At 44.4% G+C, this 18,036-nt stretch overlaps 1 protein-coding gene across 4 annotated transcripts in view; it reads left to right on the forward strand.

Moving 5' to 3' along the window:
- LOC105886128 (UDP-glucuronosyltransferase 1A1) overlaps positions 1-18,036 on the forward strand; it is a 119,213-nt gene that overhangs the window by 52,313 nt on the left and 48,864 nt on the right. The window contains exon 1 of one of the 4 annotated variants that reach the window (XM_076006059.1): positions 6,212-7,158. The exons of the other annotated variants lie outside the window; for them this stretch is intronic. Coding sequence (XP_075862174.1) covers positions 6,292-7,158 — 867 coding nt within the window. The 5' untranslated portion in view covers positions 6,212-6,291. Of the gene's footprint in view, positions 1-6,211; positions 7,159-18,036 lie in introns of those variants that run through there. 4 annotated transcript variants of the gene reach the window in all.

Here is an 18,036-nt window from a genome sequence, read left to right on the forward strand (position 1 = left end):
ATTGCTTTGCTCTTGTCTTTCTATTTTTTCATCCATTGATTTTGACTCTGAAGTCAGTCTTCAGGGAAGGTAGATCACTCACTTTTGTTTTCATTTTTCAATGACAATCATGTGAAAGGGTCCTAGTGGGCCAGGTAAATGGTGACTAAGCAAATTTCTACCAACAGGTCCTGAAGTAGCCATCTTTTGTTCCTGACTAGGATTATGCTCCTAGGTTGGCTGCAGAACCCCTCACTAAATGCTCTTAGGGTGTTACCTGACACACACCGAATGCCCACCCAGGAAGGTACCTAGGAAACCTGCACCGTGCAATTCATTCCAGTGCAACAAACATTCCTGTGTCCTGTCTCTGTGCAAGGCACAGCGTGGGTACTGTGGAAGGAGAAGGAAACATGAACAGCATATCCCCTGACCTCAAGGAGTGCTCAGCAGAGTGGGGGAGACCAGTCCGTGCTGAAGGAGGGCAGCACGAGGTGATGGGGTGAGCCCACAGCAGAGGTCCACACCTCTGGCTGGAATGGGGACGTATGGAGGACAGAGAGGAATCCCAGCAGAGTGCTCAGGCAGCACTGGGCAGGTGACCGCCCACTGCATGCAGCGAATCTGAGGGAAGCAGTTGAAAATAGATGCCAGTCACTCTCCATCAGATCCCAGGATCCGGCAGGTAGGAGGGGTTGTGTACCTTGTTCAGCATTTCAGAGGCCTCAGGGTGTTGGAAATGGAGGAAGAGAAGCAGCGATGCCCATGCATGGCACAAACACTCGGGAACAACAGCTTCCTGCCAGTTAGGACTCATTGCTAAGGGCCTGGAGCAGGAGATATCAATTTCTTTCTAGGCAGAGAGTGTTCTTGTAGCCTAAGGATAAAATCCAAATTTTGCTTTGGCACAAATTACCTAAACACAAGCTTTATTCATGTATTTATCTTCTATCCTTTCTAATTTTCTGGGTTGTTTTTTTTTCTCTCCTTTTTATGTTTCAGTTGTCAAAGTCCAAACCACTGCTGAATAATTTTGTTTGTAAAGTCACATTGTGCAGTACCGGGCATGATGTATTTCTAAGGCAAAGGTAATAAGCTAGTGTTAACCGGTTGACAAGCATTTTCTAGCAAAATAATTTGCAATTTCCACAATGTTAGTAATATTAGCCATACATTCAGGCTGTCTTCAGAATGACATGAACACATGTCAACATTCTCTTCTTGAAGCAACTTCCCTTGAATTATTTCATCTCCAGAAGGGTGGACTGTCCCCTTAGGGAGAGTTCGCACACTACATTTAAAGGAAGCAGATACTGGCTGCTTACCACTGCGGCAGGTGCTGCCCTTACAGACGCCAGCATCATCTGTGGGCCCACTTTGAAACTAAGGCACAGGGAGGTTGAATGACTCACCCAAGGTCATGGCTCTAGGAAGGGGGAGGCCAGGATTCAAATCCAGACATTCTTTTTTAAATATGGAGACGTAATTCAATACTATACAATTTATATGTTAAAATGTACGGTTCAGTGGTTTTTAGTATAGTCACAGAAATAAGCAACCATCACCACTACCTAATTCCAGAACATTTTCCTCACCCGAGACAGAAGCCCCATGCCCACTGGCAGTCACTCCCCCTTTGTCCCCATTCTCCTAGCCCTGGGCACAAATTTACTTTCTGTCTCTATGGATGTGCTTATTGTGGGCATTCCGTAGAAGTGGAATCACACAATACCTGGTCCTTTGTGACTGGCTTCTTTCACTTAGTGTCACTGTTTGTTTGTAGCATGAATCAGCATTTCATTCCTTTTCATGCCTGACTTGTATTCCATTATACAGAGACACCACATTTGTTTATCCACTCATTAGTTGATGGACATTTGGGTTGTTTCCATGAAAAAAATCATGCTGCTGTGAACCTCTGTGCACAATGAACCCTGACACTTTGATTTTAGAGCCTGTGTGCCCAACAACAGCTACGCTTGACTGCCTCCCTGTGCAGACAGGAAACTTCTTGGGAAATGTCCCAACATTTCCCTGTGGCCTTTTGGTAATGTCATATTCAGTGCAATGTGCCCAGGGGGCTTCGACTTACATCACATGGTCTCTCAGCCTGTATGTAGCAGACATGAGTTGGTTTCGGTGGTTTAGGCTACAGAGTACAATGAAGCTGGCTGTTCCTTATATGTGATATTAAAGATCCTTCATTCAACAAATGTCCATGGAAAGCCTCTGTGTGCCTGGCCCAGTGCTGGGAACATGGCACTAGTGAAATGAACGTGGCTTGGCCTGTATAATAGAGAGGAATATGATCAGTTATAAGCTGTGAAAATCTTTGAAAGAACAGTAAATGGTGCAAAGGGACGTGATGGTTGGGGCCTTAAGGATAGGAGGAGCAAGGCTGGAGCAGTTGGGAAGCAGTGTGCCAAGCATAGAGGGCTGGTGGGGCATGAAGCCAAAGGACATGAGTCCTTTAACCTTTGGAACTGTTACACATTATGTCCCGTCACTTCTGTGTCTCTTTACTGTAGTGTAGAGATGGGCAAGTGAAGTACTAGTGTATGTCTTTTCTGAGTAGTGCCTTGTCACAGCTTATTTAATGGCCTGTGCCCCTCCCGACTGCTCCTGTGCTCTTGGGACCAACCCCCAAACTAATACAGCCCCCCTGGGAAGCCTTAGCCCTCTTGACATGTCTGGCTGGGCAAGCCACACTGCCCTGTCCCATCTGTGGGTGATTTGGGGTCTGGGCCCAGAGCACTCTGACTTCTGCAGCCCCCACCCCACCTGTCGAGTGGATTACACTGCCCCAGTATCCACACCACATACACTGTCTATAGAACCTAATGAGCTGAACTGTTATGGATTCACTGGTATGTAGTTAGATTTTGATAGCTATTTAATAGAATATTTATACATTTTAGTATTCTGGATTCAGTAAAATTTTAAAGTCTTGAAGACTTTGTAGGCAGGTCCTGGCTCTATTGCCTGTGGGTTGTGGGTAGGGCAAGGGTCTGGGAGAGGGAGCACCCAAGAGGTTAACCCTCCATAGGGTCAGCCTGTCCTAACGCCACCTGCCCTAACATGAAGTCACCCCATGCACACCTGTAGGTCTCCCTCTACTCAAAGTGCCAAGCGTCCTCCAATCACTTTTTGGGATATCTGCTCCTTGTGTAGAGACTGGTTTTGTCCTAGGAGCTACCTCGTCCACCCGTCTGCAGTGTGTCCCACGCCTCAGTCATTCTATCTACAGTAACCCCTGAGACAAAGCTGGCCTCTGACTGGGCCGTCAGGTAAATGGTGATGTCCGAACACCTTGAGTCCCCCAGCATCACTGAGGCCTGGGCCACCAGGCAGCTCTTCTTTAGGTCATTCACTGTCACTAACAGACAGGCTAGATCCCTCCTCCTAGTGTCCAGGAAAACACACACACACACACACACACACACACACACACACACACACACATTTCATTCTTAATATAGTGCAGTTGAATGTCATAAAGAAAAAGAGAAATGTTTTCTAACACCTTAACTTGCAAGGCATCATTCTGGTGATGGTATGCATGGAGCCTTTAGTCCTTTCCTTCATCTCCTGCCACCTACCTGCGTCCCTGTGGCCTTCAGGGAATAAGAATAGCAGCCACACATGAGCCATATGATTTTCAGAGCAAGACTCTGTTTAGAAGGGCCCAGACCAAGGTCCTCAGCAGAGTGGAGGTCCAGCACCTCTTCCTCCCCCTACTTCTGAATGCTTGCGTCTGCAATTCTCCCTCCAGATGGCCGGTCCTTGGAAGGAATTCTGCCTAGCACCCACCTGCTCCAGAGAGTTGGACCTGCACTGTGCCCCCTTTGTAACGTTCCTGGGGTCTTATTGCTATCTAGATAGACAAGAGGCACTATGCTGCCATGTTCCTGACTCTGATCATTGTAACTGGGAAACCCTATTGGCAATCTCCTTGGGGAGGAGTCCCCGGACGCTGCTGCCAGCTTGGACCTGAGCCAAGTCTTTGCGTGCCTTGAACAATGAATTTGCACCCTGGCTGTGTTCCTGGGGCCAGCCCTGCTTGGGGTTGGGGTGGCCCCATTAATCCTGTTTCTCAGGCTGCTTGTCCTTTCCCAGGCCCCAGCATGTCTCCAGTGCCAAAGGTGTGCCATAGGACAGGGCCTCCTGTGCCAGTCCAGGTGTGCGTGACTAGCTCTGGGCGAGTCTGTTCCAGTAATTCAAGGAGCCACTTCTTTTAAGGACAGCCTAGTTTCCACTTCCATAATCCTCTGGGCCATCTCTCAACAGTGTGATTGAGTAGGCAGGACCAACGTGACCCTCCGTCGCTGGGTCTAGTTGATAAACCTGAAGCTTAGGTGACGGGCCACTCCCCTGGCTGATGGGTGGCCACTATCTGAAGCAGTGGCTAGTGGCCTTTCGGGTTCCTGCTCTGGGGCTCTCACCACGTGCTGGCTGGACTTACGCTTCTCAATCATACGTTCCTAAAGGCAAATAGCAGATTACATGTTTTGATATTGTAATACGCAATAAGAAACATATGTCAGTTTGTGTTCCCATTTTCTGGCCAGAGTTCCTAAACTCATTGTAATTTCCTAAGTGAGCAGAGTGATAAAGGTGAACAGAGCATCTTTTGTTATGGAACTCAGGTGTGATACAGCCATTTCACCTGAGTTCGTGTAAGGAGGCGAAAAGCGCCTAAGGATGGGGCTGGAGGCCAGGACAACCAACCTTGTGATTAGAGACAGGGGAGGACAGAGGGACTGAAAGTTGATGTGATCACTAACAAATCATGCCTACGATGTAACAAAGCCTACATAAAAACCCAAAGTGACACGTGACAACCTAAAATAACTGACAGAGGCAAAGATCTCAATCAATGGAGGTTTATTAAGCCGAACTCTGAGGATGCGCCCAGGAAAAACAGAAGCTGCCGATGCATTTGTGACTGTCATGTTTCCAAGAGGGATTTGGGCACTCAGTATTTCAGGGAAGAGGAATACAGAAAGTAAAGGGAGTGGGACAGTGAGGCAAATGGCTACCTTCTTGTGAGGCCCAGGACATTTACATTTTATAAAAAACAAGGTGAATATTCAAAGAGGAAAAGGGAGTACAGGAAGAGTCAGTCTATTATGCAGATATTCCTGGGTAGGTGCAAGAGCACTCGATCATACCTTGTCTCTCTTCTGCACCTGGGAAGATAAGCTTCCTATCAGCACTAGCAGTGTGGGATTGAAGAAGCTTTAGTTTTAGGCCCTAGAGTTAGACTGCAGAACTGAAGCTGTGATTGGCATGTCCTTGTTTATGGGAGGCCAACAAGGAATTTCCTTCTGAATCACCTGTGGAAGCAGTTCTCTGCGAGTGCCTGAGTCCTTGTCCCTTGCTATGGGATCTGGCTGACGCTTAGTGTTGGTGACAGCTATTCATTCAGAGGGGGTCTCCTTGCATGACTCAGCCTCCAGGCTTGACCTTCCCTTTTGCATGAGGAGTTGTGGGGGTGGTCCTGAGATGTTCGTTTTCCTTTCCATGGACTTTGTAGAGTTTCCAGGTTTCTGAAGGCATGGAGAGTGGTGTCCAAGAGAGGGCATGGGAGCTCTGTCCTCGTGTCCCCATATCTTGCCATCTGTGCTTCTCCCTCTGGCTGCTCATCTGTATCCTCTGTAATAGCCTTTGTCATAAACCAGTCACCTAGCAAATAAACTGTTTTCTTTAGTTCCGTGAGCCATTCCAGCTACGGCTCAAACCCTAGAGGGAGATGTGGGAACCTTTGATTTGCAGCCCAGTGAGACAGAAGTGGGTGTAACCTCGGGACCTGCTACTTGGGATTGGTGTCTGATGTGGGAGCAGTCTCGGGTGGGATGAGCCCTGAACCGGTGGGGTCTGGCCTAACTCTGGTTACTGACAGACTGAACTGATTTGTAGGACAGCCAGCTGGTGTTAAGGAATGGGTCAATGTGGAAGAAAATCCCCACACATCATGGATATCACCCATTATGAGGAATCCAGAAAGTTCACAGTAGAGGACTGACAGCAAGTCCTCAGGGGGCTCTCTAAGTTGTCCTCAAAGTGTTGCTGTGACTCTTTGGAGTGTGAGAGACAGACTGTTGGAGGTGAAGAGAAAAATCTGGAAGCTCGGGCAAAAGCTGATAAGGGGCAGGGCTGTTCTACATTAGCTGTGTGCTAAACGCTGGTTAAATATTAATTTAGGCTTTTTGTAACAAAGGGCAAGATTCAGAGCCAGGGTGAGATCTGTGAAGAGAACTTCTTGGCTCTGGGTGTGTAGACAGTACTGTTTTCACTTTACTTCTTTCCATAATGCCCTGCCTTCAACTTCATCCTGCATTTCAGAGAGTTGCTGTGGGAGTTTTCTTCTTAGCACTTTGGGGAATGGTTGTAGGTGACAAAGTGCTGATGGTCCCTCTGGACGGAAGCCACTGGCTTAGTGTAAAGGATGTAGCTGAGAGTCTCAGTGCCAGGGGGCATGAGATTGTGGTCTTGGCACCAGAAGTCAATTTGCTTTTGAAAGAATCCAAATACTATTTGAGGAGACTCTATCCAGTGCCGTACGATGAAGAGGAGCTCAAGAACCGTTTTCGTTCCTTCGGAAACAGTATGTTTGCTGAGAGATCATACTTGATGACTCCTCTGGTGGAGTACAGGAATAACATGTTTGTCATTGACATGTGGTTCATCAACTGCCAGAGCCTCCTGAAGGACCATGCCACCCTGAACTTCCTCAAGGAGAGCAAGTTCGATGTTCTTTTCACAGACCCGGCCTTACCCTGTGGCGTGATCCTGGCCGAGTACCTGGGCCTACCCTCCGTGTACTTCTTCAGGGGCTTCCCATGTTCCCTGGAGCACGTGTTCAGTAGAACTCCAAGCCCTGTGTCCTATATACCCAGGTGCTACACAAGCTTTTCCGACCAGATGACTTTTCCCCAACGGATGATCAACTTCCTTGTTCATTTGTTGGAGCCTGCTCTATTTTATTGTCTGTATTCAAAGTATGAAGAGCTCGCATCAGACGTCCTCAAGAGAGATGTGCACTTACCCACCTTGTATCAGAAGGGCTCTGTCTGGCTGTTAAGATATGACTTTGTGTTTGATTACCCCAGGCCAGTCATGCCCAACATGGTCTTCATTGGAGGCATCAACTGCAAAAACAGGAGGGACCTGCCTCAGGTTGGTGGATTTAATTCTTTTGCATTGCCCTCTTTCTTCATGGGTGGACATTATTCTTCTAGGCTCTGTCATTCCTTGCACGAGCCAACTGCCACCTGGAGGACTGCCTGAAGAAAGGTGCCAGGAAGAGAATGCTGGGCTTGGAGTAGCAGGGACATATTAGGAGATCTGAGGGTGAGGTCTTGCAGAGGACTTTGAATGCAGACAGGGTTCATGCTTGGCAACAAATGAGATATGTTTGTTTGGGCAATGTAGGGACAGTCACAGGATTATTGCATGAAGGTCCCAGTGCAAACAGAGGTGAAAGTTTGACCAAGGGGACAGGTCTAGATCATAACCTGTTCTCTCAATTGTACCCCATGTTTTATCCCTGGGCCCAAAGCTGGTGTCAGTAAACTATAGCCAGGGAGCCAAATCTGCCCAAATGTTCATCCTTCCCTCCCCACAACTCTTCTTGGCCCCTCGTAACCACCAATCTACTCTCTACCGGCTCGAGATATGCTTCCTTAGCTCCCACGTAGCACTGAGGTTCCAGTGGTCTTTGTCTTTCCCTGCCTGCTTGTTCCACTGAGCATAATACCTTCTAGCATCATCCATGCTGCTACAAACGACAGACTTTCGTTCTTTTATATGGCTAAATAATACTCCATTGTGCATATGTTCCAACTGTGAGTGGGAAAGAAACCCTCAAAGTGTTTTTTCTATTCTCTCCCTCAACAACAACCACTAACACAGAATACTTCTGTGACTGAATATGTGTGTTTCTTTTCCCACACAGCAGCAAGCAAGCAATTCTGCAGCAGATACCAACTGGGTGTCCTGTAATTTCGTTCTGACGCTATTTACTTGGAGACAGTGTCAGATCCCACAGGTTGAGGGCTCAGGGCCCAAGACTGGGCCCCTCGCCCCATCAGTTACAAGTCTGGGGCTCTGGAAATTCTGACCGACTGGCTTCAAGTTGGGGTTTGCATGACTCCTTTTTTGAGTTTGAATAATTTGCCAGAGTGGTCACAGAACTCAGTGAAACTTAGGGTTAGCAATTTTGTATGAAGGATATTACAAAGGATACACATGAAGAGATGCATAGGGACAGTTATGTGGGCAGGGGTGTGGAGCTTCCCAGCCTTCTCTGGCACAGCAGCCTTTGGGAACCTCCACACGTTGAGCTCTCTGGAAACTCCCTAAACCCTGTCCTTTTGGGTTCTATGGAAGCTTCGTTACACAGGCAGGATTGATTAACCACTGGCCATTGGTGATCAAGTAAACCTGCAGCCCCTGTTCTCTCCCTGGAGTTTGCGGGGAATATGGTTGCATGGGTTGGGAGGGGACTGAAATTTCCAACTCTAACCCCGCCTTGATCTTTCTGGTGACCAGCCCCATCCTGAAGCTACCTAGGGGTTTCCAGCCATCTGCCAACTAATTAGCACACAGAAAGATATTACTGTGGAGTTTCTAATGATTTGGGGATTTCTATATTAGGAAACATGGCCAAACCCAAATATATATTCCACAATATCACAGTACCATGTTTTCTTTATCCATTCATCTGCTGACAGGCACTTAGTTTGATTCTCTGTCTTGTCTATTGTGAATAGTGTTATGTTAAACATGGGAGTGAAGCTATGTCTTCAATATACTGATGTCCTTTCTTTTGGATGTATACCCAGTAGTGAGATGCTGGATCATATGGTAGTGCTAGTTTTAATTTTTTCAGGAACTTCTACAGTGTTTTTCACAATTGCTGTACTAATTTACATTCCCATGATAGTGTATGGACATTCCCCTTTCTCGACAACCTTGCCAACATCCGTTATTTTTTGTCTTTTTGGTGAAAGCCATTTTAAGTAGGGTGAACTGAAATCTCATTGTGATTTTAATTTGCATTTCCCTGTTGATTAGTGATGTTGAACATTTTTCATATACCGCTTGTCCATTTGTATGTTTTCTTTTGAGAAATGTGTATTCAGGTCCATCTTAGTCTGTTTTGTGTTGCTATAAAGTAATACCTGAGACTGGGTAGTTTATAAAGAAAAGAGGTTTATTTGGCTGATAGTGATGCAGAGAGTGTCCTAATGCACTCAGCAAAAATTCTAGGCTTTGTGCTGGAAGGAATGTGAGAGTGAGCCAACTAGTACAGGAAGTTTATTGAGAGACACACAACAGATCCTGCTTCACAAGTAGGGATCCTTTCCTGAGTATGAGTGAGACACCTTACGGGGCAATGGTAACGTTTTATTTATTCATTCATTCATTCATTCATTCATTTATTTATTTATTTATTTATTTATTTAAAGTCTTGCTCTCTTGCCTGGGCTAGAGTGCCATGGCATCAGCCTAGCTAATAACAACCGCAAACTCCTGGGATCAAGTGATCCTCCTACCTCAGCCTCTCGAGTGGCTGGGACTACACATGTGCACCACCAGGCCCAGCTAATTTTTCTCTATTTTTAGTAGAGATGGGGGTCTCGCTCTTGCTGAGGCTGCCCTCAAACTCCTGTCCTCAAGTGACCCGGCTGCCTTGGCCTGAGTGCAGATTACAGGTGTGAGCCAACATGCCCAGCCTAACTGTAATGTTTCTAAATGTTCATAAACTCCATATATGACCAGCCTTGTCTTGAGGTCAGGCCATAAAGGTTAACCATAAACTGCTGTCACAGAAAGGTAAGCACAGTTCCTGATGCATCCAGTTTAGGAATTCATCCACCCTTGGGTGGTTCAGGCCTGTATTGTACTATTGACTTCCTTGTTTGGGGTGGTTAGAGTCTTGCCAGTCAAAATGGCAGCACTCCCGCTTTCTTGACCTTCCTTTCCTGCCTTAGGCCTACATTTGTGGTCCTACCGGCTGTACAAGAGGCATGGTGCCAGCATGTGCCTCAGGTGAGGGCTTCAGGGAGCTTCCTACCATGGCAGAGGGTGAAGGGGGAGCAGGTGTGTCACACGGTTAACAGGGACTAGTAGAGAGAGGCGGTGGCTGCAGGCTCTTTTAAATAACCAGCTCTCCTGAACTGACAGAGTGAGAACTCACTCATTACTTCAGGGAGGGCACCAAGTCATTCATGAGGGATCTGTCCCCATGACTCAAGCACCTCTCACGTCCAACACAGGGGATCAAATTTCAATATGAGATTTAAAGGGGACAAACATCCAAACTATGTCCAGGTCTCTGGCCAATTGTTAAATCAGATTATTTGGTTTTTTTCTATAGAGTTGTTTGAGTTCCTTATATCTTCTGGTTATTAATCCCTTGTTGGATGTGTAGTTTGCAAATATTTTCTCCCATTCTGTAGGTCGTGTCTTCACTTTGTTGACTGTTTCCTTTGCTGTGCAGAAGCTTTTTAGCTTGATGCATTCCCGTTTCTCTATTTTTGCTTTTGTTGCCTGTGCGTTTGAAGTTTTATCCAAAAAGCAATTGTCTAGACCAATGACCTAAAGCATTTCCCCAATGTTTTCTTCTAGTAGTTTCATAGTTTCAGGTCTCAGATTTAAACCTTTAATCCATTTTGATTTAATTTTTGTATTTGGTGAGAGACAGGGGTCTAGCTTCATTTTCTGCATATGGTTATTCAGTTGTCCCAGCACCATTTGTTGAAGAGACTATCCATTCCCCAATATATATTTGTAGCACCTTTGTTAAGAATGAGTTGACTGTAAATGTGTGAATTTTTTTTCACAGTTTTCTATTTTGTTCCATAGTTACGTGTCTGTTTTTAATGCCAATACCATGCTGCATTGGTTACTATGGATTTGTAGTATATTTTGAAGCCAGCTTTATTCTTTTTGCTCAGGATTGCTTTGGTTACTTTGGATCTTTTGTGGTTTCATTCAAATTGTAGGGTTTTTTTTCTATGTCTATGAAGAATGCCACTGGTATTTTGATAGAGATTGTATTGGACCTGTACATCTCTTTGAGTAGCATTGACAGTTTAATAGCATTAATTCTTCCAATCCATGAGCAAGAGTTATTTTTCCATTTTTTTTGCACACTCTTCAATTTTGTTAGTCAGTGTTGTACAGTTTTCCATGTAGAGGCCTTTCACTTCTCTGATTAAATTTATTCTTTTATACTTTATATTTTTTGTAGCTTTTATAAATGGAATTGTTTTCCTGATTTTCTTTTTAGTTTGTTAGCTGTTGACATATATAAATGCTACTGATTTTCATATGTTGATTTCATATTCTGCAACTTTCCTGAATTCATTTGTCAGTTGTAACAGTTTTTTTGGTGGTGTCTTTAGGTTATTCTAAGTATATGATCATGTTGTCTGCAGACAAGGCTGTTTGAATTATTCCTTTCCAATCTGGATGTCCTTTATTTCCTTCTGTGGCCTAATTGTCTGGCTAGGACTTACTATATTGAACAAAAGTGATGAAAGAAGGCATCTTTGTATTTTGCAGAGCTTAGAGGAATGGCTTTCAATTTTACCCAATTCAGTATGATGTTAGTTGTAGATTTGTCATATATGGCCTCTATTGAGGTATGTTCCTTTTATAGCCATTTTGTTGATAGTTTTATCAGAAAAGCATGTTGAACTTTGTTGAATTCCTCTTTCAGTATCTGTGAAATGATCATAGGATTTTCCTCCTTGATTCTGTCAGTATGATGTATGAAGTTTATTCATGTGTGTTGAACCATCCTTGCATCCCTGTGAGAAATCCTACTTGATTGTGGTGAATGATCTTTTCAATGTGTTTTTAGGTTTGATTTGCTGGTATTTTGTTGAGGAGTTTTGCATCTATGTTCATCAATGATGTTGATCTACAGTCAACATTTCTTTTTTTGGTTGTGTCCTTGCTGGGTTTGGTATCAGGGTAATGCTGGCTTCATAGGATGATTTTGGAAGAATTAGGTTTTTTTCTTTAATGTTTGGTAGAATTCAGCAGTGAAGTCATCAGGTCATAGGCTTTAGCTTGATGGGAAACATTTTATTACTGTATTGATCTCATTATTTGTTATTGGTCTGTTTAGGTTGTCTATTTCTTCATGGCTCAATCTTGGTAGTTTGTAAGTATCAAGGAATTTATCCATTTCTTCTAGGTTTTCCAATTTGTTGGAGGTATAGTTAATAATCTCTAATGTTCTCTATAGTTCATAATCTCTAATGATCTTTTGTATTTCTGTGGCATCAGTTGGTAATGTTTCCTCTTTCATTTCTGATTTTATTTATTTGGATCTTTTTCTTTGTTGGTTACTCTAGCTAAAGGTTTGTCAATTTTGTTTATCTTTTTAAAAAACTTTTTTGTATTGTTTATTTTGTCTCAACTTAATTTGTTTTGCTCTGATCTTTATTGTTTCTTTTCTTCCACTAATTTTGGGTTTGGCTTGTTCTTGCTTTTCTAGTTCCTTTAGGTACATTGTTAGGTCACTTATTTGAAATTTTTCTAGTTTTTTGATGTAGGCATTTATTATTATAAACTTCCTTCTTAGTGCTGCTTCAGAACATCTGGGGCTGCCTCATGGCCCAGCCTCCTTCCTCCATTGTTAGGAGGGACCACCAGCTGGGTAGCCAGGGGGACTTTCTGAGGGCCAACTTAGGCAGAAACTACCAGGGGAGCCCTCTGAAGGGGATAATCTATCTCACAGATTTTGGTATGTTGTTTCCATTTTCATTTGTGTCAAGAAAAATTTAAATTTCCATTTTAATTTCAGAAAAATTTAACTGAAAAGTTAATAAGCAAAAGTTATTTATTAATTTAATAATTTATTATTTATTTAAAGCTATTCTTATTACAAAGAAACCTTTGACATAAGAAGAAAAACTATTGTTTTTGGTATGTTGATAGTAAACATCCTAGTTTTGCAGAAAGAGTTGTATTTAGTTATATGGAAAAACCAGATGGTAGCGAATGTTCTTTTTGAGCACTGTGAACCTGTATCTGGTGTTTGAACTTATTCATATCTCAGTTATATTCGCAAGATTTCACAATATAAAGCATTCTGTATTATGATATGTAATTATCAACTCATAATTATTAGGAATTAAATTAAAGGGATCAGAATCAAGGTTATTTTGTCAAATAATCAGATCATTTGAACACTATGAAAAGAATGTGCACTTTGGAGTGACAGAAATATTTGGGACCAGACAGAGGTGGTGGTTTGGAAACATTGTGAAGTTGCTGAATGTTATGGAATTGTTCATTTTAAAATGGTTAATTTATGACATGTGACTTCACTTCCATAAATTATTAAAAAAAGAAGATACATCACAGATCATTAAGAAACAAAGCCCCGAGTTATAGCTTAAAAAATACACTCCTCATTAGGTAAATAACACAATCGGGCAATACATAAAGTAAATACAAAACAAAGCCAATAAAACTTTAAAAGCACTTTTAACTTCAGAAATAAGCCAAGAAATTCAGATTAATAAATGATGAAATTCTATTTCTCCTATCAAACTAGTAAGCATGTTATATAGCTAACTATTAGCCCAAGTATAAAACAAATACTCATACATTTCTTGAAAAAACATGTGCAAAGCCTTTTGGAAACTATAACTTGCTGTACATTCCTTGCATAATGCTCTTTGGCCCACTCCAGATGTTTAGGGGGTGCTCTGTGGCCTGCCACCCCCCAAACAGCCATCAAGGTTCCCCATGATCCTGTCTTGCCTGGGGTTACTGGCCTTATTTTATGCATCTGTCCAGCTCTTATCTAACCAGCTCCCATGCTATTTTTCCTCCCCACTCCATTCCTTTTTCTAGCTCCTTCCCCACTCTTGTCTTTCCTTTGTGTTACTTCCTCAGCATGAACCCTGCCCCAGAGAGGTGAAAGGGGAAACTGCATCTCACTGCCTGACTGATACTGGGAAGGTTTCGGTAATTATTTAACAAGATAGGAACTTGTACCTGGAGTCATGGTTCCAACACTTGAGTACTTTAGGAGGTGGTTCAATGCACTCAAATTACCTTGCGTAAGAACATGAGATTCTAAATAGATGCCATGGGGAGAAAATATCCCACCACTCAGAGCAGTTCAAATATAAGGCTGCAGGATGAAATACGAGAGTGCGTGCAGATGCCTGACGTGTGGCCGTGAGTCAGCAATAGCTGTGATTGGGTGGTGATATGTATTTTCTAGCGCAATCATTTCCAATTTCTACAAAGTTAGTAATATTAACCATACATTCAGGCTCGCTTCAAAAAAACATGACCAGATGTCAACATTCTATTCCTGAAGCAACCTCCCATGAATTAATCTTCAGATGGGTGGACCGTCCCCTTAGGGAGAGTTCACACATTAAATTTAATGGAAGCCAACAGATACTGGCTGCTTACCACTGTGACAGTTGCTGCCCTTACACAGACCTCTGTATGATCTATGGGCCTACTTTGCAGATGGTGAAAATGAGGCACAGAGAGGTTGAATGACTACCCAAGGTCGTGGCTCTAGGAAAGGGGGAGGCCAGATTCAAACCAAGACATTCTTTTTTAAATATGGAGATGTAATTCAATACTATAAAATTTACATTTTAAAATGTAGAGTTCAGGGGTCTTTAGAATAATCAGAGAAATGAGCAACCATCACCACTATAATTCTAGATCATTTTCCTCACCCCAGACAGAAGCCCCATGCCCACTGGCAGCCACTCCCCCTTTGTCCCCATTCTCCTAGCCCTGGGCACAAATTTACTTTCTGTCTTTATGGATGTGCTTATTCTGGGCATTTCATAGAAGTGGAATCCTTTATGGTCCTTTGTGACTGGCTTCTTTCACTTAGTGTCACATTTCGTTTGTAGCATGAATCAGTATTTCATTCCTTTTCATAGCTGACTTCTACTCCATTGTACGGATACACCACAATCATTTATCCATTCATTGGACATTCTGTTGTTCCCATGTTTCCGCGATGAAAAAATCATGCTGCTGTGAACCTCTGTACACAATGAACCCTGACACTTTGATTTTAGAGCTTGTGTGCCCAACAACTGCTAGACTTGACTGCCTGCCTGTGAAGACAAGAACCTTCTTGGGAAATGTCCTGCCTGTAGCCGATTTGCGATGTCATACTCAGTGCAATGTGCCCAGGGGGCTTCGACTTACATCACATGGTCTCTCAGCCTGTATGTAGCAGACATGAGTTGGTTTTGGTGGCTTTGGTTACAGAGTACCATGCAGCTGGCTGTTTCCTATTATTTGATATTAAAGATCCTTCATTGAACAAATGTCCATGGAGACTGTCTGTGTGCTGGGCCAAGTGCTGGGAACACGGCCCTAGTCAAATGAACGTGGCTTGGCCTGTGTAATAGAGTGGAATATGATCAGTTATAAGCTGTAAAAATCTTTGAAAGAACACTAAAGGGCGCAAAGAGACGTGATGGTTGGGGCCTGGCAGGATGGGAGGAGCAAGGCTGGAGCAGTTGGGGAGCAGTGTGCCCAGCAGAGGAGATGGCAGGTTCGGCACGAAGCCAAAGGACATGAGTCCTTTAATGTTTGGAACTGTGGCACATTATCTCCCATCATTCCTGTGTCTCTTTACTGTAGTAGAGACGGGCAAGTGAAGTCTGAGTTTATGTCTTCTCTGTGTAGTCCGTTTGTCATGGCTTATTTAATGGCCTGTGCCCCGCCCGACTGCTCCTGTGTTCCTGGGACCAACCCCCAAACTAATACAGCCCCTTTGGGAAGCCTTAGCCCTCTTGACATGTCTGGCTGGGCAAGCCACACTGCCCTGTCCCATCTGTGGGTGATTTGGGGTCTGGGCCCAGAGCACTCTGACTTCTGCAGCCCCCACCCCACCTGTCGAGTGGATTACACTGCCCCAGTATCCACACCACATACACTGTCTATAGAACCTAATGAGCTGAACTGTTATGGATTCACTGGTATGTAGTTAGATTTTGATAGCTATTTAATAGAATATTTATACATTTTAGTATTCTGGATTCAGTAAATTTTTAAAATCTTGAAGACTTTGTAGGCAGGTCCTGGCTCTATTGCCTGTGGGTTGTGGGTAGGGCAAGGGTGTGGGAGAGGGAGCACCCAAGAGGTTAACCCTCCATAGGATCAGCCTTTCCCAACGTCACCTGCCCTAACATGAAGTCACCCCATGCACACCTGTAGGTCTCCCTCTACTCAAAGTGCCAAGCGTCCTCCATTCCTTTTTTGGGATATCTGCTCCTTGTGCAGAGATTGGTTTTGTCCTAGGAGCTACCTCCTCCACCCGTCTGCAGTGTGTCCCACGCCTCAGTCATTCTATCTACAGTAACCCCTGAGACAAAGCTGGCCTCTGACTGGGCTGTCAGGTAAATGGTGATGTCCGAACACCTTGAGTCCCCCAGCATCACTGAGGCCTGGGCCACCAGGCAGCTCTTCTTTAGGTCATTCACTGTCACTAACAGATAGGCTAGATCCCTCCTCCTAGTGTCCAGGAAAACACACACACACACACACACACACACACACACACACACACACACACACACACACACACATTTCATTCTTAATATAGTGCAGTTGAACGTCATAAAGAAAAAGAGATATGTTTTCTAACACCTTAACTTGCAAGGCATCATTCTGGTGATGGTATGTATGGAGCCTTTAGTCCTTTCCTTCATCTCCTGCCTCCAATCTGCGTCCCTGTGGCCTTCAGGGAATAAGAATAGCAGCCACACATGAGCCATATGATTTTCAGAGCAAGACTCTGTTTAGAAGGGCCCAGACCAAGGTCCTCAGCAGAGTGGAGGTCCAGCACCTCTTCCTCCCCCTACTTCTGAATGCTTGCGTCTGCAATTCTCCCTCCAGATGGCCGGTCCTTGGAAGGAATTCTGCCTAGCACCCACCTGCTCCAGAGAGGTGGACCTGCACTGTGCCCCCTTTGTAACGTTCCTGGGGTCTTATTGCTATCTAGATAGACAAGAGGCACTATGCTGCCACCTTCCTGACTCTGATCATTGTAACTGGGAAACCCTATTGGCAATCTCCTTGGGGAGGAGTCCCTGGACGCTGCTGCCAGCTTGGACCTGAGCCAAGTCTTTGCGTGCCTTGAACAATGAATTTGCACCCTGGCTGTGTTCCTGGGGCCAGCCCTGCTTGGGGTTGGGGTGGCCCCATTAATCCTGTTTCTCAGGCTGCTTGTCCTTTCCCAGGCCCCAGCATGTCTCCAGTGCCAAAGGTGTGCCATAGGACAGGGCCTCCTGTGCCAGTCCAGGTGTGCGTGACTAGCTCTGGGCAAGTCTGTTCCAGTAATTCAAGGAGCCACTTCTTTTAAGGACAGCCTAGTTTCCACTTCCATAATCCTCTGTGCCATCTCTCAACAGTGTGATTGAGTAGGCAGGACCAACGTGACCCTCCGTCCCTGGGTCTCAGTTGAGAAACCTGAAGCTTAGGTGACGGGCCACTCCCCTGGCTGATGGGTGGCCACTATCTGAAGCAGTGGCTAGTGGCCTTTCGGGCTCCTGCTCTGGGGCTCTCACCACGTGGTGGCTGGACTTACACTTCTCAATCATACGTTCCTAAAGGCAAATAGCAGATTACATGTTTTGATATTGTAATACGCAATAAGAAACATATGTCAGTTTGTGTTCCCATTTTCTGGCCAGAGTTCCTAAACTCTTTGTAATTTCCTAAGTGAGCAGAGTGATAAAGGTGAACAGAGCATCTTTTGTTATGGAATTCAGGTGTGATACAGCCATTTCACCTGAGTTCGTGTAAGGAGGCGAAAAGCGCCTAAGGATGGGGCTGGAGGCCAGGACAACCAACCTTGTGATTAGAGACAGGGGAGGACAAAGGGACTGAAAGTTGATGTGATCACTAAGAAATCATGCCTACGATGTAACAAAGCCTACATAAAAACCCAAAGTGACACGTGACAACCTAAAATAACTGACAGAGGCAAAGATCTCAATCAATGGAGGTTTATTAAGCCGAACTCTGAGGATG

Source organism: Microcebus murinus, chromosome 8 (assembly GCF_040939455.1).
Source record: "Microcebus murinus isolate Inina chromosome 8, M.murinus_Inina_mat1.0, whole genome shotgun sequence".
In the NCBI taxonomy this organism is placed as follows: Eukaryota; Metazoa; Chordata; class Mammalia; order Primates; family Cheirogaleidae; genus Microcebus; species Microcebus murinus.